General features: G+C 51.3%; 1 protein-coding gene across 1 annotated transcript in view; it reads left to right on the top strand.

The window, feature by feature from the left end:
- The window catches only part of LOC147107216 (uncharacterized), a 123,766-nt gene that overhangs the window by 22,725 nt on the left and 74,794 nt on the right, over positions 1-26,247 (top strand). The window contains exon 2 of the mRNA XM_086008421.1: positions 3,802-3,874. Within this exon, the coding sequence (XP_085864547.1) occupies positions 3,802-3,874 (73 nt within the window). The remainder of the gene's footprint in view (positions 1-3,801; positions 3,875-26,247) is intronic.

Below are 26,247 nucleotides of genomic sequence, written 5' to 3'. Positions count from 1 at the left end.
ATACTGGAGTCAGCTAAACCTGACACGGCTTTTCAAGCCGAATCGACCTTGTCAGAAGCACCTCCTAGCCCGCCTGAAATGACGACACCACTGCGGCGTTATCCTGACAGAATCCGGAAACCCCCGGAAAGACTGAATCTATGAACTGTCTTACATAAACCTGTATATATGTTAGAATGTATGTTCACTATGGACTTAGTAAGTAATAAGCTAAAAAGGGAGGATTGTAGTGTATGTACCCGTCTACCTTTAAGGGAACTATTGAATGTAACCGTTCACCTTTAAGAGGACTACTTTCGGGTGGCACTATTTGTTTGGCTTCTGTATACTGTAATACCAATAGTGACCACACCAGTATATAAGTGTTGTGGCATGATTGCTGGGGCAGATTCGCCCGGACCTTCGAATAGTAAAGACCTGTTTGTTTGTTACTTCTGAAGTCTGTGTATTTATTAACTGCACAACCCACAGACTTTACAGATTGTCTTCACCGAGTTCTCACTCTCTGCTTTGTCACGGTCACTGTTGCGTATGCCCTCATCCAATATTCTGGACAATCGTGCAGGTTTGACATTTTTCTTTCCGGAATCTACCGTTATTGCTTTTAGGGAGTGCCAGTCCATATTTATTTTCCTGATCCACTCCCGTCCCAGAAGTGGTGGACCTCCCTCAGGTAGTACATATAAGTCCATTCCTTGGTGTTCTGTGCCCTTGTGTCTCACCTTGACTTTTATCTTTCCGATGGGGTATACTCTTTGCCCCGTGTATGTCTGCAATACTATCTTCGTATCCCGTAGGGGAATATGTGTGAATAACTTTTTGTAATCTTGTTTATTCATGACCGTCAACGCCGATCCGGTGTCCAAGTCCATCTTCACGTGGACTCCTGCTATCTGCAGTGTGACCCAGATAGTTTGTCGGTCAGCTTCCTTACTCACATTGTGAATTCTCAGACTACCTAGTTCCTTGCTGTTGGAGTCTGAATCCGAATTCTGTTCATCCGAACTCTTCTCAGCCACCTTGTGTACCTCGCTACACTTTTCCTGCGGTGACTTTTTGTTGCTGGTCTTCTTTCCTGACCGGCATACTTTAGCTATGTGACCAAGCTTGCCACATTTTCTACATTCCTGGTTTTTAAACCAGCATTGGTTCTGATCGTGTGTTGTCTTCCCACAACGATAACATTTCGTTGTACCCGAAGCCATTTGATCCACGCTGAGTACCGCTGCCTTCAGCTGCATTTCCGCCGTGCCTCTCGCTGCGGCTTCGTGCGATGCTGCAATAATGACAGCCTTATCAAGTGTAAGATCATTCTCTTCGAGCAGTCGCTTTTGTGTTCCTTCCTTCGACAACCCACACATGAACTTGTCTCTCAGTGCCTCTGTCAGATTTTCCCCAAACTGACAGTATTTCACTAGCCTACGCAGTTCAACCAAGTACTCCGCATTGCTTTCCTCTTTCAGTTGCGTTCTCGCATAAAATTTAAATCGTTCCGCTAACATCAGCGGTGTGGGGTTCAAATGATCCTTCAGGACAGCAACAATATTAGCGAAAGTCTGATCCGCCGGTTTAGCTGGTGATAGAAGATGCTTCAATAGCCCGTATGTCTTCGCACCCATTGAGTTTAGTAAGGTTAGTGCTTTATCATCATTTGATATTTTATTTGCCTTACAATATATCTCTATGCGTTCTACATACGTGGCCCAATCTTCCACGTCGGGATCGAAATCGTTGATGTTACCACGCTTAGGCATCTTCGCAATCTTTTTGAGAAACAACAATGAAATTTTTCTTCAACTTTTTTTTTCAAAAATGGCGGTTTCCCGCGCTTGTCTTCTTCCCCGCCTCCGAAACTGGCGGTTTCCCGCGCTTGTCTTCTTCCCCGCCTCCGAAAATGGCGGTTTCCCGCGCTTACCTTTCTCCCCCGCGGGCTGTCTCTTGTCACTCCCGCTCGCTCGGTCTCGGTCTCCCTCGCTCGGTCTCCCTCGCTCGGTCTCGTTCTCCCTCGCTCGCTCGGTCTCCCTCGCTCGCACGGTCTCCCTCGCTCGCTCGGTCTTGTTCTCCCTCGCTCGCTCGGTCTCGTTCTCCCTCGCTCGCTCGGTCTCCCTCGCTCGGTCTCGGTCTCCCTCGCTCGGTCTCCCTCGCTCGCTCGGTCTCTTCTCTCTCCCGCTCGCTCAGTCTCGCTCGCTCGCTCGGGCTCTGTCTCTCCCACTGGCTGTAACGGCGATTGCCGTATTGCTGCTTTCGCCCTCCCCAGCGGTTTTCAATCGTGCCTCCCAGCCCCTCTTGCAGTCCGGTCCTTTCCCCCCCCCCGGCTGCGGCTGAGTTCTCCGCGTTTTTTTTTTTTAATTTTCTCCCGCGCCTTGCTGTCCCGGTCGCTGCGCCTCGCGGCCTCGGTAGCTGCCCGGCCTTTTTCACCGGTCGCAGTTGAGCTTGCTCTCGACGCTGCTGCGTCTCCCAGCCCGCTTGCAGCCCGGTCTCTCACACCGGCTGCGTTTGCATTCGCTGCGGTCTCTCACACCGGCTGCGTTTGCATTCACCGCGGCTTCCGTGCCTACGCTGCCCCAGTCTCAGCGCTTCTGGCCCCGACTTCTGTCCGGCTCTTTTCCCCGGCAGTGGTCGAGTTCTCCGCCCTTATATCCTCCGATCTTCCCTCCCCTATTTCACAGCCAACGTGGCCGCCTCGCTGTTCGTCGCTGATCGGCTTACTCACCACCGTGATAGAAGGGATGATCCTGCCTGTTGCTGATGAAAGGCTTCGTGTTAGAATTCTTCCGCTGCTCTGCAGACCCGAGTCTTCTCTCAGCAGAATGATGAGGGCGGATGCCTCTTCTCGACGCCCGTTAAACTGCCTTGGATAATCTCTGCCGCAGGGTAAGATCGTACTCGTCGCCACTGTTAAGTCTGTGTGTTATATTGAGAATTAATACACAGACCACAAGAGTAAAAGTTAACAGGTCTTTACTAGTCGAAGGTCAGGGCGGAACTGCCCAATAAATCATTACACAGCACTTATATACCGGTGTGGTCACCGCCGGTATTACAGTATACAGCAGCCAAGCTAAAGTAGTGCAACTCTTAAAATAGTTCTCTTAAAGGTGGAACGGTTACTAAATAGTTCTCTTAAAGGTGGAACGGTTACTAAATAGTTCTCTTAAAGGTGGAACGGTTACATACACTACAGGTATCATTCTGGTGAATCTGCGCTGCTCCCCCTCCGAGGCCAGTCTATCCTTCCTGAGGTGCGGGGCCCGGAACTGAACCCAGTTACTCCAGATGGGATCTGACCAGAGCTCTGTACAACTGAAGCATCACTTCAGCCCCTTTGTAATCCATCCCCCGAGATAAAGGCCAACATTCCATTAACCGATTGAATTATTTTTTGTACCTGTCCACTAGTTTTTACTGATTCATGTACATGGAGCTCTAATCTCTCCGCCCGTCCACAGTTCCCAGCTTCTCACCATTTCAAAAATACTCTGATTGAGCTTTCTTGGGTCCAAAGTGGATGACCTCACACTTGCCCACATCGAGCCTCATTGGCTCATTGACTGAATCGATTAATGTCCCTCCGTAACTGTCTGCTCCCATCGACATGACTTACTGAGCCTCCCAACTTATTGTATCATTATATACCTGTATTATTACTGAGTATATCTCCTGATTAGCTGCGGCCGGTCACTGGATAGCCTGAGAAAGTGTTACCCATCTCACCTGATTAGTAGAATGATACAAAAGCTGGTCTCTTACCCTGTGATGCCCAGTGTTAATGTGTGACCTCGACCTGCTGTGTTTGTACAGGTAACAGCGACAGATGATGACTACGGACAAAGAATTACAACCAAAGTCACAGTGAAAGTCATCAGCAATGACGGTAAATGTGCTTTGTTACATTCAGACCTCTGGTGTGTCAGACTGGAGCGGATTAATCTGATAGGGTCGTGCAATCACCTGATGGATCCCATCAAGTCCCCAGTTTTCCCAGTGACACTTAATGATCGGTTACAGACATGGTTCGACCATTTAAAATGCGAATCTTTAATACTTTTCAAGCAAGCTGCCCCAGTGAAGGTACAAGACTGTTAAGTAATGAGGGCGATTTTCTGAGTTTGTGAGCTTCAGAAATGCTATTGTGGTGAGAATCCTAACCAGCTGGTATTGAGTGCAGGGAATTTGCTCATAATCGGCCCATCGTTTCTCACACATTCTAAGTAAGTGGAAAGGGCAGAAAATCGTGGGCAGAATCCACTTGAAAGTCCAGTGAGAGGATAAACGTGGATAAAGTTTCCCCTCTCCCTAGATTAATTGACATCCACTCCCTCCCCCACCGGCGCACCGTGGCTGCAGTGTGTACCATCTACAAGATGCACTGCAGCAACGCGCCAAGGCTTCTTCGGCAGCACCTCCCAAACCCGCGACCACTTCCACCTAGAAGGACAAGGGCAGCAAGCGCATGGGAACACCACCACCTCCAAGTTCCCCTCCAAGTCACACACCGTCCCAACTGGGACATATATTTGGAGAGGTTCCATTAAAATTGAATGTAAAAAAAATAAGCCTCGCCAACAGAGATTTTCCAGCGGCTTCAGAAATGCGATTGAGTATCTGCCCCAGAAAGCAGCGCTAGTTAAAGGATACTCAGTGGTCTTCCAGTCACAGGCTCGGGGCAAGATTAGTGATGGTATTCTCATTAGCAACACACCTTAGGACACCAATCATTTACCTCCCCAAAGTGTGCAACAATGTTCCCACTCATTTTTTTCCCTGCTTGGGGCCTTTAAATTTGCTGCACTCATGCGCAGTATCTCTTCCAGGACCAGTTGCTGGTGCGTGGCCTGCGCGGGACCTCGTGATTGGTGCGTGGCCTGCGCGGGACATTGTGATTGGTGCGTGGCCTGCGCGGAACCTCGCGATTGATGCGTGGCCTGCGCGGGACCTCGCGATTGGTGCGTGGCCTGCGTGTGACCTCGTGATTGGTGCGTGGCCTGATCGAGACCTCGCGATTGGTGCATGGCCTGCGCGGGACCTCGCGATTGATGCGTGGCCTGCGCGGAACCTCGCGATTGGTGCGTGGCCTGCGCGGGACATTGTGATTGGTGCGTGGCCTGTGCGGGACCTCGCGATTGGTGCGTGGCCTGCGTGTGACCTCGTGATTGGTGCGTGGCCTGCGCGGGACCTCGCGATTGGTGCGTGGCCTGCGCGGGACATTGTGATTGGTGCGTGGCCTGTGCGGGACCTCGCGATTGGTGCGTGGCCTGCGCGGGACCTCGCGATTGGTGCGCGGCCTGCGCGGGACCTCGCGATTGGTGCTCGGTCGCGCACCTTCGGGGGAACACTGGTTTGCAACCGTTCATTATCCACAGTAGAATGAAGAGCTGGGTGGGGCGTGTCCTCCATAATACTGATGATGTTAAATCAGGTTTGATATTACCACACCCGAAAACATGAAGTTGTCAGAAAGTTTATGGTTAATGGTTTTACGTGTGATCGCCATACGCTCAGTGCTCATGGGCCATGTTTCCAATCACTGCTCATTCTATTTCTGAGCTACATTATGACTTACATTCTCTGGAAGTTTCACATCGGAAGCAAGGAGTTGTTGTTCTTGTATCGCGCACTCTTCCCTTGGACAACAGTCGAAGTGTCACGTGTGGACCAGGCCAGGCCCCCTTCCCTGAAGGACATTAGGGAACCAGTTGTGTTTTTCCGACAATCTAGAAGTTTTCATGGTTATTTTTGTCTGATGCCAGTCCACAAATCACCAGCTTTATTGAATTCAGTGTCACAAATTGCCCCGGTGGGACTTGAAACCATGACCTCTGTATCATACAGTTTACTCTCCAATAACTTACTGCATTCTGTTTATACTGGATGTGGTTTTAACTTTCTCTGGGTTAATCCTTTACTAAAGAATAAAACAAAGTCATGAGAATTCACTCAGCGACAATTATTGTCTCCATTGCCCCAGTACAGTGGACTCCTGGTGCCCACCAGGGGAGTGGAGAGGAAGAGTTGGTGCAGATTTGAAATGTCAGATCTCCGCTTTGTCTGCATATCTGCCGGGCAAATACACCAGGGCAGGAAGTTTCTGCCTGAAGCCGGGGTGGGGGGGGCTGCATTGTAATATTAACACTGGGAAGGGGCATCACTCTGTCCTTCGCGTTATTCCCCAACATTCATGTCTACAGGACCCTGAGTACATTTCACACCTCCATACGATAGCAAAATACTGCGGATGCTGGAAACCCGAAATAACAACAGCACTCTACAGCCCTCTGGACTCAACACAGAATTCAACAATTTCAGATCATAACCTTGGCCCCTATCACACATATATATTTTCTTCTTTATTTTATCCACACTTTTTGTTTTTTCTTCCCTCCCTTCAGTTGTCCTTCATTCTGCCAGCGCAATTCACGCCCCATCTAGAGCCATCCTTTGTTCCTTAACCTGCCCCATTACCACCTCCTCTCGCCTTGAATATCTCTCAATGTCTCTTTACTTCTCCTGCTTTCTATCCTATCACTGACTTTCCCTTTTGTTCTTTCATCCCCTCCCCCTTTTCCCAGCCCCTAAACTTGATTTCCATTTCCTGTTTTTTCCCAGTTCTGACGAAGGGTCTTCGACCTGAAACGTTAACTCTGTTTCTCTCTCCACCAATGCTGCCTGGCCTGCTGAGTGTTTCCAGCGTTTCCTGTTGTTATTTCACACCTCCTTGTGTTGGGTGCCCAGGGTCACAAGGTGATCAATCAGCTGTACGTGGGCCTTCATTTACAGGGCCTGGTCTGGAGATGCAGTGAGCTGCTAAAAGGCCATTTTTGCCCCAATTCTTCACTTTTATTTTGGTGTCAATCACATTTTTACTAGACTTTGGGGCAATTGCTCTGCCTTTCTCCTTCTGGAGACTGCCGCCAATGGGTTTCCCACTGGGAATCTCCCTGTCTGAGCGTTTTAGAGGGACTGGGTGCATGCTGTAGGCCATCAAATAGTGGGGAAGGTCTCCTGAATTCCCTGTTGGATTTATTAGTGACTATCTTATATTGATGGCCCCTCGTTCTGGTCTCCCCCACAAGTGGAAACATCTTCTCTACGTTTACCCCATCAAACCCTTCATAATTTTAAAAACCTCGATCAGGTCACCCCTCAGCCTTCTCTTTTCTAGAGAAAAGAGCCCCCGCCTGTTCAATCTTTCCTGATAAGTATAACCTCTCAGTTCTGCGATCATTCTAGTAAATTTTTTTTGCACCTTCTCCAGTCCCTCTGTATCCTTTTTATAATATGGAGACCAGAACTGTTCACCGTGCTCCAAGTGTGGTCTAACCAAGGCTCAATACAGCTTTAACATCATCAAATCAAATCAAATCAAATCAACTTTTATTGTCATTGTTAGTGCACAAGTGCAGTACAACAAAATGTGGGCTTACGGCTCCCGAGAGTGTACATTTAGATTAAGACATTTAAACATTCAACATACATTTGGCTTGTAATACATTAACATAAACATAACCATAATAAAGTGCATTGGCAGATGTGCAGGCTTTAGAGTTTATTTGTGGAGTTCAGTAGGATGACAGCCCTGGGAAAGAAGCTGTTCCTAAATCTGGTCGTACGGGTGCGAATGCATCTGTAGCGTCTCCCAGATGGCAGGAGGGCGAACAGACTGTGGCTGGGGTGGGTAGGGTCTTTGATGATGGACCGTGACCTCCGTAAACAGCGTTTCTGGTATATGTGCTCTATGGTCGGTAGCCGGGTGCCGGTAATGCGTTGGGCAGTTTTGACTACCCGCTGCAGGGCTTCTCTGCTTTTCAATTCTATCCCTCTAGAAATGAACCCAGTGCTTTCTTTGCTTTTTTTTGGCCTTATTAACCTGCCTCGCTACTTTTAGTGATTTCTGTATCTGTACCCAGACCCCTCTGCTCCTCGACCTCCTTTATTTTCCAAGCAGTATCTGGCCTCCTTATTCTTCTGACCAAAATGCACCACCTCACACATACCTGTATTGAAGTTCATTTGCCAATTACATGTCCGTTCTGCTAGTTTATTAATGTCTTCCTGTATAGGGTAGATAGAGAGAAACTATTTCTGCTGGTTGGTGAGTCCAGGACTAGGGGGCAGAGTCTAAAAATTAGAGCCAGACCTTTCAGGGGCTCGAAGGGCCGAATAGCCTCCTCCTGCTCCTATTTTTCTATGTCTATTTTTCTATGAAATTAGGAAACACTTCTACACACAAAGGGTCGGAGAAGTTTGAAACTCTCTTCCACAAACGGCAGTTGATGCTGGGTCAATTGTTAATTTTAAATCTGAGATTGATAGATTTCTGTTAACCAATGGTATTAAGGGAAATGGGGCAACGGCGGGTAGATGGAGTGAGGTCACAGATCAGCCATGATCTCATTGAATGGCGGAACAGGCCCAAGGGGCTGAATGGCCTCCTCCTGTTCCTATGTTCCGAAAACAATCAGAGGTGACACAAAAATTTTCTTTACGCAGTGAGTTGTTGTGATCTGGAACGCGCTGCCTGAAAGGGCGGTGGAAGCAGATTCAATAATGACTTTCAAAAGAGAATTGGGGAAATACTTAGTATCATTGAATCATAGAATGATACAGCAGAGGAGGAGGCCATTCGGTCCATCGTGCCTGTGCCGGCTCCTCCTAGAGCTCTCCAATTAGTCCCACTCCCCCTGCTCTTTCCCGCTAGCCCAGCAAATGCTTCCTTTCAAATATTTATCTTTTCCTGAACGCCTTGGCCTAGAAATTCACTGGTGCCCCTCGCCAGGGCTCCGGAAGTAGCGCCCCGGAAGAAGTCGCGGCTGCCCGCCGCAAATTCAGTTTGCGCACCCCAGAGGGAAGCGCGGCGCTACTTGAGGCGCTCCGCATTCCTCTTGGGGCGTTTTAACTGAAGTTTGCAGCGCAACGTGCCGCAGCACCACACGCTGCGGCACGGCATGCTGCGGTACTGCAGGCCTTCCTCCCCTTCTTAAAGGGGAGGGGCCTGCTGCAGCGCGCTCAAAGAGCGCGAGTGCCGGCAAAAGAGCCTGGCACCGAGGAGAAGTGCCGGGCTCTTGGGACACAGCCGGCACTCCGTGGGGGGGGTGGGGGGGGCTCAGGAGGCCGGGGATGGTGGCGCGGAGAGGTGCTGGCAGGCGGCTAGCAAAAAAAAATGGCCGCCCCACACTTCAGCACCTCCACCGCCGCAGGTAGGCCCTCCTGAACCGGTCGCAAATTGCGACTGGCGTTAAAGCAGGAGGCGCTACCAAATTTCGCGATCGGGGCGGTAGCGGGGCGCTGCACACACCGATGACGTCATTGGTAGCGGCGCAGCGCTAAGGGCTAGCGCCGCCATTAGCGTCCCGCTAAATTTAGCGGGAGGCATGGCCAGTGGCGTAAAACCCACTAAGTGCCCTCTTTGGGTGCTAACGGGTGGCGCAGCCCACTGAATTTCTAGGCCCTTAAGTCTTAGAAAAGAGAAGGCTGAGGGGTGACCTGATTGAGGTCTTTGAGATTATGAAAGGGTTCGATAGGGTAGACGTAGAGAAGACGTTTCCACTTGTGGGGAAGAGCCTAACTAGAGGCCATAAAAGATAGTCACCAATAAATCCAATGGGGAGTTCAGGAGAAACTTCTGAGTGGTGAGAATGTGGAACTCGCTACCACAGGGAGTGGTTGAGGCGAAGAGCACAGGTGCATTTAAGGGGAAGCTGGATAAACACACGAGGGAGAAAGGAATAGAAGGTTATGCTGATGGGGTGAGATGAAGAGGGGTAGGAGGAGGCTCGTGTGGAGCATAAACACCGGCATGGACCAGTGGGGCCGAAGGGCCTGTTTCTGTGCCGTATATCCCATGTAGGTCCCTCTCGTGTTGAATTAATTCCCATGTTTCCCAATCCTATTGCATCTTGTTTTGCTGCTCTTGTATCTACTTCCAGCCCCACCATTCACTCTCGATGCCTCAGTCTTCCGGTTTGGGCAGTTTCATTGTCTTCTCTGCTCATATCTCGGCTGTTGAACCTTCTTTCTTATGGCTAGTTTTATTTCCTGCTTTATCTTATCCTCAACTTCCCCAGGGCCAGCCTCCAAGCTCTGTATTTCCATGGTAACAGCCCTGCTCCCTCCCCGTCCCGACCTACTGTAAAAACCTTACTTCACCCTCTTGTTCATGAGCTAATGCAGGAGAACTTGCATTTCTCCAGCGCCTTTCACCACCTCAGGACGTCCCAAAGTGCTTTACAGCCAATGAAGTACTTTTTGAAGTGTGGTCACTGTTGTAATGTAGGAAACGCGGCAGCCAATATGTGCACAGCAAGCTCCCACAAACAGCAATGTGATAATGACCAGATAATCTGCTTTAGTGATGTTGGTTGAGGGATAAATATTGGCCCCAGGACACCGGGGAGAACTCCCCTGCTTTTATTCAAATAGTGCCGTGGGATCTTCTACCTGAGAGGACAGATGGGGGGGGATAAGCTTCAAGTTTCACCGGCTGGCGGAAGTCAATGGAAGTGGAAATCGGGTGGGTTATAACGGGCAGCCAACCTACTGCTGCCATATCAGCTACAGTCTACCTCGGGTCTCCTTTTAATGCCTCATCTGAAAGATGGCCCAATCTCTATGCAGCGCTGAAGTGTCAGCCTAGATAACGTGCTTAGTCTCTGGAATGAACCTTGAACCCACAACCTTCTATCTGAGAGCCATGGCTGACGCTTTGCTCCGAATCTTCCCGTTTCACCTGATGCAGATGCAAATGAACGAGGTTTACCCAGAATTAGTCCCAGTTATAGAACCAAAACCATTCAATCTGCCCCAACATGCATCCAACATCCATAATTCATTGATGATATTTTACTGTCCAACCCATGAATTATATAAAGTAGTTTTTTATTCATTCTTGGGATGTGGGCGGTGCTGGCAATAGAAACATGAAAACATAGAAGATAGGAGCAGGAGTAGGCCATTCGGCCCCTCGAGCCTGTTCCGCCATTTCATGAGATCATGGCTGATCATCCAAACTCAGTACCCTGTCCCTGCTTTCTCCCCATATCCCTTGATCCCTTTAGCCTTAAGAAATATATCTAACTCCTTCTTGAATATATTTAATGAATTGGCCTCAACTGCCTTCTGTGGTAGAGAATTCCACAGGTTCACCACTCTCTGGGTGAAGAAATTCCTCCTCATCTCTGTCCAAAATGGCTTACCCCTTATCCTTAGATTGTGACACCTGGTTCTGGACTCCCCTGCCATCGGGAACATCCTTCCTGTGTCTAGTCCTGTTAGAATTTTATAAGTTTCAATGAGATCCCCTCTCATTCTTCTAAACCCGAGCGAATTTAAGCCTAATCGATCCAATCTCTCCTCATACATCATTCCTGCCATCCCAGGTCTGGTGAATCTTCGCTGCACTCCCTCCATGGCACACAATACTCAAGGTGTGGTCTCACCAAGGCCTTGTACAACTGCAGCAAGACATCCTTGCTCCTGTACTTGAATCCTCTCGCTATGAAGGCCAACATAGCACTTGCCTTCTTAACCGCATGCTGCACCTACATGCTTACCTTCAGCGACTGGTGCTCAAGGACACCCAGGTCTCGTTGCACTTCCCCTTTTCCCAATATATTGCCATTCAGATAATAATCTGTCTTCCTGTTTCTGCCACCGAAGTGGATAACCTCGCATTTATCTACATTATACTGCATTTGCCATGCATCTGCCCAATCACCCAACCTGTCCAAATCATACTGGAGTTTCTCGGTAGCCTCCTCACAGCACACACGCCCACCCAGCTTTGTGTCATCTGCAAACTTGGAGATATTACATCTAATTCCCTCGTCTAGATCATTTATATATATTGTGAATAGCTGGGGTCCTAGCACCCATCCCTGCGGTACCCCACTAGTCACTGCCTGCCACTCGGAAAAAGAGCCATTTATTCCAACTCTTTGCTTCCTGTCTGTGAACAAGTTCTCTATCCAAGATAGTACCTCACCCCCAATCCCATGTGCTTTAACTTTGCATGCTAATCTCTTATTTGGGACCTTATTGAAAGTCCAAATACACCACATCCACTGGTTCTCCCTTATCTATTCTACCAGTTACATCCTCAAAAAATTCCAGTAGATTAGTCAAGCATGATTTACCTTTTGTAAATCCATGTTGACTTTGTCCAATCCTGTCACTGTTGTCCAAGTGCTCTGCTATTACATCTTTTATAATGGACTCTAGCATTTTCCCCACTACCGATGTCAGACTTACCGGTCTATAATTCCCTGTTTTCTCTCTACCACCTTTTTTAAATAGTGGGGTTACATTAGCTACCCTCCAATCCATGGGAACTGTTCCAGAGTCTATAGAATTTTGGAAGATGACCAGCAATGCATCTACTATTTCTGGGGCCACTTCCTTATGTACCCTAGGATGTAGATTATCAGGCCCTGGGGATTTATCGGCCTTCAATCCCATCAATTTCCCTAACACCATTTCCCTACAAATACTGATTTCATTCAATTCCTCCCTCTCATTTGACCCTATATTCCCCGACATCTCTGGGAGGTTATTTGTGTCCTCCTTTGTGAAGACAGAACCAAAGTATGTATTTAATTGGTCAGCCATTTCTTTGTTCCCCATTATAAATTCCCCTGATTCTGACTGCAAGGGACCTATGCTTGACTTCACCAATCTTTTTCTCTTCACTTATCTATAAAAGCTTTTACAGTCAGTTTTTATGTTCCTTGCAAGCTTACTCTCATAATCTATTTTCCCCCTCTTAATTAATCCCTTTGTCCTCCTTTACTGAATCCTAAACTGCTCCCAATCCTCAGGTTTGCTGATTTTTCTGGCCAAATTGTATGTCATCTCCTTGGATCTTATGCTATCCCTAATTTCCCTTGTTAGCCATGGTTGAGTCACCTTTTTTGTTTTATTTTTATGCCAAACAGGGATGAAGAAATTCTGTAGTTCATCCATGCGATCTTTAAATGTTTGCCATTGCCTATCCACCATCAACCCTTTGAGTGACATTCCCCAATCAATCCTACCCAACTCACGCCTCATACCATTGTAGTTTCCTTCATTTAAATTCAGGACCCTTGTCTCTGAGTCAACTACTTCACTCTCCGTTTTAATGAAGAATTCTATCATATTATGATTGCTCCTCCCCAAGGGGCCTCGCACAACAAGACTGCTAATTAATCCTTTCTAATTACAAAATACCCAGTCGAAGATGGCCTGATCTCTAGTTGGTTCTTCGACATATTGGTCCAGGAAACCATCCCATATACACTCCTCCAGAGTACTGTTACTAATTTGGTTAGCCCAATCTATATGTAGATTAAAGTCACCCATGATAACTGCTCTGCCCTTATTGCACGCATCTCTAATTTCCCGTTTAATGCCATCCCCAACCTCAGCATTACTGTTTCGGGGTCTGTATACAACTCCCACTAACATTTTCTACCCCATGGTATTTCTCAGCTCTGCCCATACAGATTCCACATCATCAGAGCTAATATCCTTCCTTACAATTGTGTTAATCTCCTCTTTAACCAGCAATGCTACCCCACCTCCTTTTCCTTTTTTCCTGTCCTTCCTGAATATTGAATACCCCTGGATGTTGAATTCCCAGTCTTGGTCGCCCTGGAGCCATGTTTCCGTAATCCCAATGATATCATATCAGTTTACATCTATTTGCACAGCTAATTCATCCACCTTATTATGAATGTTCCTCGCATTAAGACACAAAGCCTTCAGGCTTGATTTTTTAACACTTTTAGTCCTTTTAGAATTATTATTTACTGTGGCCATGTTTGATTTAAATCCTTGATTTCTCTGACTGCCATGTTTGCTTTTCTCCTTCCTATCTTTTGTTTCTATCCTTGTTTCCCTTTCCTCTGTCTCCCTGCACAGGTTCCCAATGCCCTGCCATTTTAGTTTAAACCCTCCCCCACAGCACTAGCAAACACTCCCCCTATGACATCGGTCGCGGTCCTGCCCAGGTGCAAACCATCCAGTTTGTACTGATCCCACCTCCCCCAGAACAGGTTCCAATGTCCCAGGAATTTGAATCCCTCCCCCTTGCACCATTCCTCTAGCCACGTATTCACCTGAAATATCCTTCTATTTCTACTCTGACTAGCACGTGGCACTGGTAGCAATCCTGAGATTACTACCTTTGAGGTCCTATTTTTAAATTTACCTCCTAACTCCTTATATTCAGCTTTTAGGAGCTCATCCCGTTTTTTACCTATATCGTTGGTACCTATATGCACCACGACAACTGGCTGTTCACCCTCCCCCTCCAGAATGCCCTGCAGCCGCCCCGAGACATCCTTGACCCTTGTACCAGGGAGGCAACACACCATCCTGGAGCCTCGTTTGCGGCCGCAGAAATGCCTATCTATTCCCCTTACAATAGAATCCCCTATACTATAGCTGTCCCGCTCTTTTTCCTCCCGTCCTGTGCAGCAGGACCACCCATGGTGCCAGGAAGTTGGCTGCTGCTGCCTTCCTCTGATAAGCCATCTCCCTCAACAATATCCAAAGTCGTATATCTGTTTGAGAGGGGGATGGCCACAGGGGACCCCTGCACTACCTGCCCGTACCTACTATTCTGCCTGGCGGTCACCCATTCCCTTCCTGCCTGTGCAGCCTTTACCTGCGGTGTGACCAACTCCCTAAGCGTGCTATGCACGATGTCCTCAGCATTGCGAATGCTCCAGTATGTATCCATTCGCAGTTCCAGCGCTGCAATGCAGTCTGCCAATAGTTGCAGCTGGATACACTTCCCGCTACATGGTCATCAGGGGCACAGGAAGTGTCCCTGATTTCCCACATAGTGCAGGAGAAGCATGCCACGGGGCCGAGCTGTGCTGCCATGATTTACCCTTTAATTAATTCAAATTAAATTATATCAGATCAATGCCGGCATTTATTGCCCATCCCTAGCCACCATTGGAGCACACATGCAGCTTTCTGCTTATCTTATTGGGCACACTGCCCGCCAACATTACACTGGGTCCCCTTTCCGTGACCTGGAACCCCCAGATTAGGGGGCCCCTTTGCCCGCTCATCATGCACCTCGTAAAGGGGTGGATTGGTGTAGTGTATGTACCTTGAAGAAGGAACTATATTCTGCAGCCCCTGTATACTGCAGTACCAGTAGTGACCACCCCTGTATGTAAGCCTGTGTAGTAACTTTGTATAGTAGTTCCAGTTTTGTCTCCATTCAGTAAACACCTGTTATAACCTGCAGTCCGTGTCTCAATTACACATGGACATTACATTGGCGACGAACAGATCCGAACTAACCTACAGTTCTGCACCACCTCACGGGGATCCATCCCTGAAGCGAAGTTATTAGAGGTCGAAGCCAGAAGGAAGAAATCCAAAAAGAAAAAAAAACAAACAGAAGAAACGGGCGTCGACCATGGGCAACTGCCCTCTGACTCATCGAATTCGAAGATTTGCAGGAGAGGCTGTCGAGAGCTGGGTTTGGTTCTCCAGCCTATGGTGTTCCAGCTAATCGGGCTGGTGGCAGGTAGTACACTGATCCTTCCTGGGCTGCGGCGGGCTAGAGCTCGATCGGGTGGCTTTTCAACAGGGCCGAGCAGCGTTGTCGGGAAGAGGAGAGAGAGAGAGAGGGTGGAGCACACAGGGCGCGGCCGGTGCTACGACGCCGGGCAGCGTACAGACCCGAGAAGAGGGAGGGAAGTGTCCCATAGGGTCTGCTCTGACGACGGGAACAGTAATTAAAATAAAAGAAAAAGAAATTAGAAGCGCAGAAAGCCGTGAGGAGCTGCAGTTTGCCACGGGGACCGCGGAGAGCGGCGTTGGCAGTAGCGCGGGGGGAAGCGCGCGAAGACCATAGGGCGTCGCCATCAAGGCATAAAAATGCCAGCAACAGCGCTGGCAGCAGCGGAAAAGGCAGAAAGCGCGGGAGGCGCCATCTTAATCTAGCGGGGAAGAAGGCAAAGCGCGGGAGGCGCCATTTTGTTCAATCGGGGAAGAAGGCAAAGCACGGGAGGCGCCATCTTAGATCTCCAAGATGCCGAAGACTGGCAATATCACTGCCTTCGATAATGCAATAGAAGACTGGACCACGTATGTGGAAAGAGTCGAAGTATATTGCAAGGCAAATGAAGTAGCCGATGAGAAAAAGGCATCGGTACTACTAAACTTAATGGGCGCAAGAACATACGGCCTATTGCGGAACCTGATCACTCCAGTCAAACCGATGGAGAAGAGTTTTAACGAAATTGTTGATATCCTACAGGAACACCTAAATCCTACACCGCTGCTGATAGCAGGAAGATTTAAATTCCACAAGAGAAATCAGCATAAAGATGAGAGCAATGCTGATTACCTTACGGAACTATGCAAGCTATCAAAGCACTGCCAGTTCGGAGCAGGACTGGCAGATACCCTACGGGACAAATTTGTCTGTGGACTCCTGAGTGAAGGAACCCAGAAGAGGTTACTCTCAGAGAAAGAGCTGACGCTAGATAAGGCTTTCAGCGTGGCAGTATTGTACGAAGCAGCAGCAAGGGGAGCTGTGGAAATACAGCAAAAGCCACAGGAATACGGCACCCATGAAATGACACGGGGATTTGAAAAATGTTATCGCTGCGGCAGAACAACCCATGACCAGAAGGACTGCTGGTCCAAGGACAAAACATGCAGGCACTGCGGAAAGATGGGACACATTGCACGAGTTTGCAGGTCCGGGAAGAAGACTAACGACAACAAAAAGACTACTAAGGAAAAGTACAGGAAAGTACAAAAGATGACGGACAGTAGTTCCGAAGACCAGAAGAGCGATAGTGAATCCGGGAACAAGAGACTAAGCTGTCTCAAACTACACAACGTAATCGCAAAAGAGGATCACCGAACCATTTGGGTCACCCTCACGATAGCAGGGTCCCAAGTCAAAATGGAATTGGATACAGGATCAGCCCTGACCGTCATGAATCGACGAGACTACGAGCGGCTATTCTCACACATACCCTTGAAAGACGCATCCATTGTCTTGAAGACATATACGGGGCAGAAAGTATACCCCAGAGGGAAAATAAGGGTGCCTGTCGAATACAACGGCAAGGAAATACAGAAATTGTATTTGTACATACTGCAAGATGGTGGACCACTGTTATTGGGACGTGAATGGATCAGAAAGATAAGTTTAGACTGGCACTCCATTCAGGCACTGACTGTGGCTGGTAAAAAGAATGACGACGTCACACCTGGTCGATTGTCAAAAATCTTAGCTAACGCTAAAGAGGTATTTCAACAAGGACTGGGAACTCTTAAAGGTGTAACTGCCTCGATAAAAATAGAAGAGAATGCAATTCCCAAGTTTTTCAAAGCAAGACCGGTACCGTATGCAATTCGCCCAGCCGACAAGGCAGAGCTGGAGAATCTGGAGAATGCAGGCGTGTTATCTAAGGTAGACTGGAGCGAGTGGGCGACACCCATCGTTCCTTTCATGAAGCAAATGTTAAACAATGGCCTAGAAATTAGCTATAGCCCCGCCAGCTCGCTGGCGGCCAGAATTTACCGCTGGGCGCGGAGCCACTCGCGCCCAGCCGATATTCAGTTTCAGCGCCCAAAGTCGAGGACGGCCGCTGTTCAAGGGTGTGGCCGCCCCCGCTTGGGGCGCTGAAACTGAATATCGGCGCGCTAGTGGCCGCAGCGCCACCCGCAGCGGAGCGGCAGGCTGCGGTACTGCAGGCCTTCCTCCCTCTCTTAAGGGGGAGGTGCCTGCAGCAGCCGGAGCCCCGATCGCGAGTGCCGGCAAAAGAGCCCGGCACAACGGAGAAGTGCCGGGCTCCCGGAAACCAGCCGGCAATGCCGCGGGGGGGGGGCGGTGGAGGAGGCCAGGGAAGGAGGAGCGGGCAGGCGGCCGCCGAAAAAGCGGCCGGCCGCACCTCCACCTTAAAGCGCCCCACTAAGGCTGCTGTACGGACCCGGTCTCCGAATGTTATTAGCGGCCGCCACGGAAGAGGCGGCCGCTACTGAAGATGGGGATCGGGCCGGTGTCGGGGCGGAACCGGGGCGCTGCGCACACCGATGACATCATCGGTGGCGGCGCAGCGCTAACGGCTACCGCCACAATTAGCGCGTCAATGAAGTTTGCCCGAAGTTTGCAGACTGGCGCAGAAGCCCTCTTTGGGCGGTAACTGGGCGCAAAGCCCACTGAATTTCTAGGCCAATAAGTCTGAGGAGCCAAGGAAGGTTCGCATCTGTGGGGACTTCAAGGTGACTGTGAACCCAGTCCTTCACAGAGTACAGTGTCCTCTTCCGAGGATAGAAGATATTTTTGCCTCACTATCTGGAGGGAAACGTTTTACAAAAATTGACCTAGCACAAGCATATTTGCAGATGGAGGTTGAAGAATCCTCTAGGAAATATCTCACGATAAACACTCACAAAGGTCTTTACCAGTATAATCAACTGGTATTCTGAGTAGCATCAGCTCCGGCTATATGGCAAAGAGCGATGGAACAAGTTCTGCAAGGAAATCCGGGGACTCAGTGTTACTTGGATGACATCCTAGTGACAGGTGAAAATGACAGTGAACACCTTGCCAACCTAGAGCAGGTGCTCACTAGACTAAGAGAACATGGGCTATGAGCCAATCGCCCCAAGTGCGAGTTTTTTAAGAAACAAATATCGTATTGTGGCCACGTGATTGATGAAGAGGGGTTACATAAGTCCCCTGACAAAATTGAAGCGGTAGTTAAGGCTCCAGCGCCTGAAAATGTGTCACAACTGAGGTCATTCCTCGGATTGGTGAATTACTACCATAAGTTTTTGCCGAATTTGTCCACAATTCTGCACCCACTGAACACCCTGCTACAAACTGGAGTAGCATGGAAATGGAGTGATGAATGTAAGCGGGCCTTTCAGAAGTGTAAAGGCCTGATCACTTCAAGAGAAGTATTGGCTCACTACAACCCATCACTACCGATAAGACTGGCGTGTGATGCGTCTCCCTACGGCATTGGAGCGGTACTGTCACATAAATCCCTTGATGGTTCAGAGAGGCCGATAGCTTTTGCGTCACGCTCGTTAACTGCAGCCGAGCGTAACTACGCCCAGATTGACAGAGAGGCCCTCAGCCTGGTGTGGGGGGTGAAGAAGTTCAATCACTACCTACACGGACAGAAATTTACTCTACTAACTGATCACCAACCTCTTGTCTCCATTTTCAACCCTAAGAAGGGCGTCCCGATAATGACAGCACAACGGCTAGAGATGTGGTCCCTTTTCCTAGGGGCACACCAATATGACATCGAGTACAAAGGAACTAAACAGCATGGGAATGCTGATGGATTGTTGCGCCTACCGTTGCCGACGGTGGAAGAAGCACCTGCAGTGGATCCTGTGGAGATATTCCACTCGACCATAGTCGAATGTCTACCTGTGATGAATGCAAACATAGAAAAGGAAGCACGAAATGACCCGACACTCTCCAGGGTCTATGATTTAACGGTGAAGGGATGGCCAGCACATGGCGAACCACTGTTGCCAGCATTCTCTCCAAGAAGAGAACAGCTGTCAGTGTGCCGAGGAACCTTGATGTGTGGATCCAGAGTAGTAATTCCACCCAAATTGAAGGATAGAGTGCTCAATGAGCTTCATGAGGGTCATCTGGGAGGGGTAAAAATGAAGAACTTAGCCACAGCGTTTGTGTGGTGGCCGGGAATCGATAGAGAAATTGAAGAGATGGCCAAGAGCTGTACAGGATGCCAGAAGGTCCAAAACGCCCCACCACAAGCCCCTTTACATCCATGGGAGTGGCCCTCATCTCCATGGCAAAGGGTACACATTGATTTTCCTGGTCCATTTATGGACTCGATGTTTTTAATTGTGGTGGATGCACATTCTAAGTGGCCAGAGGTAATAAAAATGTCCTCAACCACCACAGAAAAAACTGTCACAGTCTTACGAACCATATTCGCCAGAAATGGGCTGCCTGAACAGATTTGCTCCGACAATGGACCACAGTTTGTGTCTGAAGAGTTCCGGAGGTTCTTAAAGAACAATGGTGTTAAGCATTACACATCCGCCCCTTATCATCCAGCCACCAATGGATTGGCTGAGACGTTCGTTCAAACATTCAAGAAGGCTATCAAGGCAATGTGTAATGAAGACATACCCCTACAACACAAGGTGGATAACTTCTTGTTTGCCTACCGGAATGCGACACATGCGGTTACCAACCAAACTCCAGCCATGATGTTCTTCAATCGAAGACTAAGATGCCGCTTGGATTTGGTTAAGCCAAACATCAGAAGAGATGTGGAGAACAGGCAGTTTCAGAATATGAATGAAAGGCCAACCAGGAGTTTCAAGATAGGTCAACCAGTTTTGGCCGGGACAACCGCACAGAGAAATGGCAGCCAGGAACGATCTGCACACGGCAAGGACCTCTAATGTATACCGTGGACGTTGGAGAGAGCATTGTAAGACGCCATGCTGACCAGATTCTAGAGTCACTGGAAAACGTCAAATCTACACCACGATCCTATACACCTGGTGATGAAACCGAAGTACCAATTGCATCTACCTCAGAATCGATGATACTGGAAGCAGACGAACCAAACAACGACGTTGATCCCGAATCAACTTTGCCAGAAGAACCTGATACCCCAAAGAGGCGTTATCTGGACAGAATCAGGAAGCCTCCTCAAAGACTGAATTTATAATTGATTAACTTCAGCTAATGTATATAGCAACTGTAATTGTAAATATGTTATTTAATTATTAATCGAATGTTATGTACTGTTTAGCTAAAAGGGGAGGAATTGTAGTGTATGCACCTTGAAGAAGGAACTATATTCTGCAGCCCCTGTATACTGCAGTACCAGTAGTGACCACCCCTGTATATAAGCCTGTGTAGTAACTTTGTATAGTAGTTCCAATTTTGTCTCCATTCAGTAAACACCTGTTATAACCAACTTCTGCAGTCCGTGTCTCAATTACACACGGACGTTACAATTGGAAGTTTCACCACTTTAAAGGCAGTTCAGATAATCCTGGAAATGGCGGAGACCCGATTCTCCGCTGTTTCTGTGGGTGTTCCTCCAGACCCCCTGCCAGAGTTACAGTGAGAGTCGGGCAGACTCCCCGAGGGATTTCACGACCAATGTCCATTATAAATTACTGACTATTATCCATACTTTACTGTGACAATTAACTCATTTTGAATCCAGCGCCAACCACCGTGACAGCAACAACCCAAGGAACTGGGCCAACAAAACCACCGACTTAACCTGCAGAGACTGGGGCACTGACTCTGTCACCGGCCCCTCCAAACCTGCAGAGACTGGGGCACTGACTCTGTCACCGGCCCCTCCAAACCTGCAGAGACTGGGGCACTGACTCTGTCACAGGCCCCTCCAAACCCGCAGAGACTGGGGCACTGACTCTGTCACAGGCCCCTCCAAACCTGCAGAGACTGGGGCACTGACTCTGTCACCGGCCCCTCCAAACCTGCAGAGACTGGGGCACTGACTCTGTCACAGGCCCCTCCAAACCCGCAGAGACTGGGGCACTGACTCTGTCACCGGCCCCTCCAAACCTGCAGAGACTGGGGCACTGACTCTGTCACCGGCCCCTCCAAACCCGCAGAGACTGGGGCACTGACTCTGTCACAGGCCCCTCCAAACCTGCAGAGACTGGGGCACTGACTCTGTCACCGGCCCCTCCAAACCTGCAGAGACTGGGGCACTGACTCTGTCACCGGCCCCTCCAAACCTGCAGAGACTGGGGCACTGACTCTGTCACCGGCCCCATCAAACCCGCAGGGACTGGGGCACTGACTCTGTCACCGGCCCCTCCAAACCTGCAGAGACTGGGGCACTGACTCTGTCACAGGCCCCTCCAAACCTGCAGAGACTGGGGCACTGACTCTGTCACCGGCCCCATCAAACCTGCAGAGACTGGGGCACTGACTCTGTCACCGGCCCCTCCAAACCTGCAGAGACTGGGGCACTGACTCTGTCACCGGCCCCTCCAAACCTGCAGGGACTGAGGCACTGACTCTGTCACAGGCCCCTCCAAACCCGCAGAGACTGGGGCACTGACTCTGTCACAGGCCCCTCCAAACCTGCAGAGACTGAGGCACTGACTCTGTCACCGGCCCCTCCAAACCTGCAGGGACTGAGGCACTGACTCTGTCACCGGCCCCTCCAAACCTGCAGAGACTGGGGCACTGACTCTGTCACCGGCCCCTCCAAACCTGCAGGGACTGGGGCACTGACTCTGTCACAGGCCCCTCCAAACCTGCAGAGACTGGGGCACTGACTCTGTCACAGGCCCCTCCAAACCTGCAGGGACTGGGGCACTGACTCTGTCACAGGCCCCTCCAAACCTGCAGAGACTGGGGCACTGACTCTGTCACCGGCCCCTCCAAACCCGCAGAGACTGGGGCACTGACTCTGTCACCGGCCCCTCCAAACCTGCAGAGACTGGGGCACTGACTCTGTCACCGGCCCCTCCAAACCTGCAGAGACTGGGGCACTGACTCTGTCACCGGCCCCTCCAAACCTGCAGAGACTGGGGCACTGACTCTGTCACAGGCCCCTCCAAACCTGCAGAGACTGGGGCACTGACTCTGTCACAGGCCCCTCCAAACCTGCAGAGACTGGGGCACTGACTCTGTCACCGGCCCCTCCAAACCTGCAGGGACTGGGGCACTGACTCTGTCACTGGCCCCTCCAAACCTGCAGAGACTGGGGCACTGACTCTGTCACCGGCCCCATCAAACCCGCAGGGACTGGGGCACTGACTCTGTCACTGGCCCCTCCAAACCTGCAGAGACTGGGGCACTGACTCTGTCACCGGCCCCTCCAAACCTGCAGAGACTGGGGCACTGACTCTGTCACAGGCCCCTCCAAACCTGCAGAGACTGGGGCACTGACTCTGTCACCGGCCCCTCCAAACCTGCAGAGACTGGGGCAATGACTCTGTCACCGGCCCCTCCAAACCTGCAGGGACTGGGGCACTGACTCTGTCAAAGGCCCCTCCAAACCTGCAGGGACTGGGGCACTGACTCTGTCACCGGTCCCTCCAAACCTGCAGAGACTGGGGCACTGACTCTGTCACCGGCCCCTCCAAACCTGCAGAGACTGGGGCACTGACTCTGTCACTGGCCCCTCCAAACCTGCAGGGACTGGGGCACTGACTCTGTCACCGGTCCCTCCAAACCTGCAGAGACTGGGGCACTGACTCTGTCACCGGCCCCTCCAAACCTGCAGAGACTGGGGCACTGACTCTGTCACCGGCCCCATCAAACCCGCAGGGACTGGGGCACTGACTCTGTCACAGGCCCCTCCAAACCCGCAGAGACTGGGGCACTGACTCTGTCACCGGCCCCTCCAAACCCGCAGAGACTGGGGCACTGACTCTGTCACCGGCCCCTCCAAACCTGCAGAGACTGGGGCACTGACTCTGTCACCGGCCCCTCCAAACCTGCAGAGACTGGGGCACTGACTCTGTCACAGGCCCCTCCAAACCTGCAGAGACTGGGGCACTGACTCTGTCACCGGCCCCTCCAAACCTGCAGAGACTGGGGCACTGACTCTGTCACAGGCCCCTCCAAACCTGCAGAGACTGGGGCACTGACTCTGTCACAGGCCCCTCCAAACCTGCAGAGACTGGGGCACTGACTCTGTCACCGGCCCCTCCAAACCTGCAGAGACTGGGGCACTGACTCTGTCACAGGCCCCTCCAAACCTGCAGAGACTGGGGCACTGACTCTGTCACCGGTCCCTCCAAACCGGCAGGGACTGGGGCACTGACTCTGTCACTGGCCCCTCCAAAACTGCAGGGACTGGGGCACTGACTCTGTCACTGGCCCCTCCAAACCTGCAGAGACTGAGGCACTGACTCTGTCACTGGCCCCTGCAAACCTGCAGAGACTGGGGCACTGACTCTGTCACCGGCCCCTCCAAACCTGCAGAGACTGGGGCACTGACTCTGTCACAGGCCCCTCCAAACCTGCAGAGACTGGGGCACTGACTCTGTCACCGGCCCCTCCAAACCTGCAGAGACTGGGGCATTGACTCTGTCACCGGCCCCTCCAAACCTGCAGGGACTGGGGCACTGACTCTGTCACCGGCCCCTCCAAACCTGCAGAGACTGGGGCACTGACTCTGTCACCGGCCCCTCCAAACCTGCAGAGACTGGGGCACTGACTCTGTCACCGGCCCCTCCAAACCTGCAGAGACTGAGGCACTGACTCTGTCACCGGCCCCTCCAAACCTGCAGAGACTGGGGCACTGACTCTGTCACCGGCCCCTCCAAACCCGCAGGGACTGGGGCACTGACTCTGTCACCGGTCCCTCCAAACCTGCAGAGACTGGGGCACTGACTCTGTCACCGGCCCCTCCAAACCTGCAGAGACTGAGGCACTGACTCTGTCACCGGCCCCTCCAAACCTGCAGAGACTGGGGCACTGACTCTGTCACCGGCCCCTCCAAACCCGCAGGGACTGGGGCACTGACTCTGTCACCGGTCCCTCCAAACCTGCAGAGACTGGGGCACTGACTCTGTCACAGGCCCCTCCAAACCTGCAGAGACTGGGGCACTGACTCTGTCACCGGCCCCTCCAAACCTGCAGGGACTGGGGCACTGACTCTGTCACCGGCCCCTCCAAACCCGCAGAGACTGGGGCACTGACTCTGTCACCGGCCCCTCCAAACCTGCAGGGACTGGGGCACTGACTCTGTCACAGACCCCTCCAAACCTGCAGAGACTGGGGCACTGACTCTGTCACCGGCCCCTCCAAACCTGCAGAGACTGGGGCACTGACTCTGTCACCGGCCCCTCCAAACCTGCAGAGACTGGGGCACTGACTCTGTCACCGGCCCCTCCAAACCTGCAGGGACTGGGGCACTGACTCTGTCACCGGCCCCTCCAAACCCGCAGAGACTGGGGCACTGACTCTGTCACCGGCCCCTCCAAACCTGCAGAGACTGGGGCACTGACTCTGTCACAGGCCCCTCCAAACCTGCAGAGACTGAGGCACTGACTCTGTCACCGGCCCCTCCAAACCTGCAGAGACTGGGGCACTGACTCTGTCACCGGTCCCTCCAAACCTGCAAAGACTGGGGCACTGACTCTGTCACAGGCCCCTCCAAACCTGCAGAGACTGGGGCACTGACTCTGTCACAGGCCCCTCCAAACCTGCAGAGACTGGGGCACTGACTCTGTCACCGGTCCCTCCAAACCCGCAGAGACTGGGGCACTGACTCTGTCACCGGTCCCTCCAAACCCGCAGAGACTGGGGCACTGACTCTGTCACAGGCCCCTCCAAACCTGCAGAGACTGGGGCACTGACTCTGTCACAGGCCCCTCCAAACCTGCAGAGACTGGGGCACTGACTCTGTCACCGGTCCCTCCAAACCCGCAGAGACTGGGGCACTGACTCTGTCACAGGCCCCTCCAAACCTGCAGAGACTGGGGCACTGACTCTGTCACAGGCCCCTCCAAACCTGCAGAGACTGGGGCACTGACTCTGTCACAGGCCCCTCCAAACCTGCAGAGACTGGGGCACTGACTCTGTCACCGGTCCCTCCAAACCCGCAGAGACTGGGGCACTGACTCTGTCACCGGTCCCTCCAAACCCGCAGAGACTGGGGCACTGACTCTGTCACCGGTCCCTCCAAACCTGCAGAGACTGGGGCACTGACTCTGTCACAGGCCCCTCCAAACCCGCAGGGACTGGGGCACTGACTCTGTCACCGGTCCCTCCAAACCTGCAGAGACTGGGGCACTGACTCTGTCACAGGCCCCTCCAAACCCGCAGGGACTGGGGCACTGACTCTGTCACTGGCCCCTCCAAACCTGCAGGGACTGGGGCACTGACTCTGTCACTGGCCCCTCCAAACCTGCAGGGACTGAGGCACTGACTCTGTCACCGGCCCCTCCAAACCTGCAGAGACTGGGGCACTGACTCTGTCACAGGCCCCTCCAAACCTGCAGGGACTGGGGCACTGACTCTGTCACAGGCCCCTCCAAACCCGCAGAGACTGAGGCACTGACTCTGTCACAGGCCCCTCCAAACCTGCAGAGACTGGGGCACTGACTCTGTCACCGGCCCCTCCAAACCTGCAGAGACTGGGGCACTGACTCTGTCACTGGCCCCTCCAAACCTGCAGGGACTGGGGCACTGACTCTGTCACCGGCCCCTCCAAACCTGCAGGGACTGGGGCACTGACTCTGTCACCGGCCCCTCCAAACCTGCAGAGACTG

This window comes from Somniosus microcephalus, chromosome 15 (assembly GCF_052327205.1).
Source record: "Somniosus microcephalus isolate GS21.2 chromosome 15, FLI_Smic_1.0, whole genome shotgun sequence".
In the NCBI taxonomy this organism is placed as follows: domain Eukaryota; kingdom Metazoa; phylum Chordata; class Chondrichthyes; order Squaliformes; family Somniosidae; genus Somniosus; species Somniosus microcephalus.
This window is presented reverse-complemented; position numbering and strand designations above follow the sequence as displayed.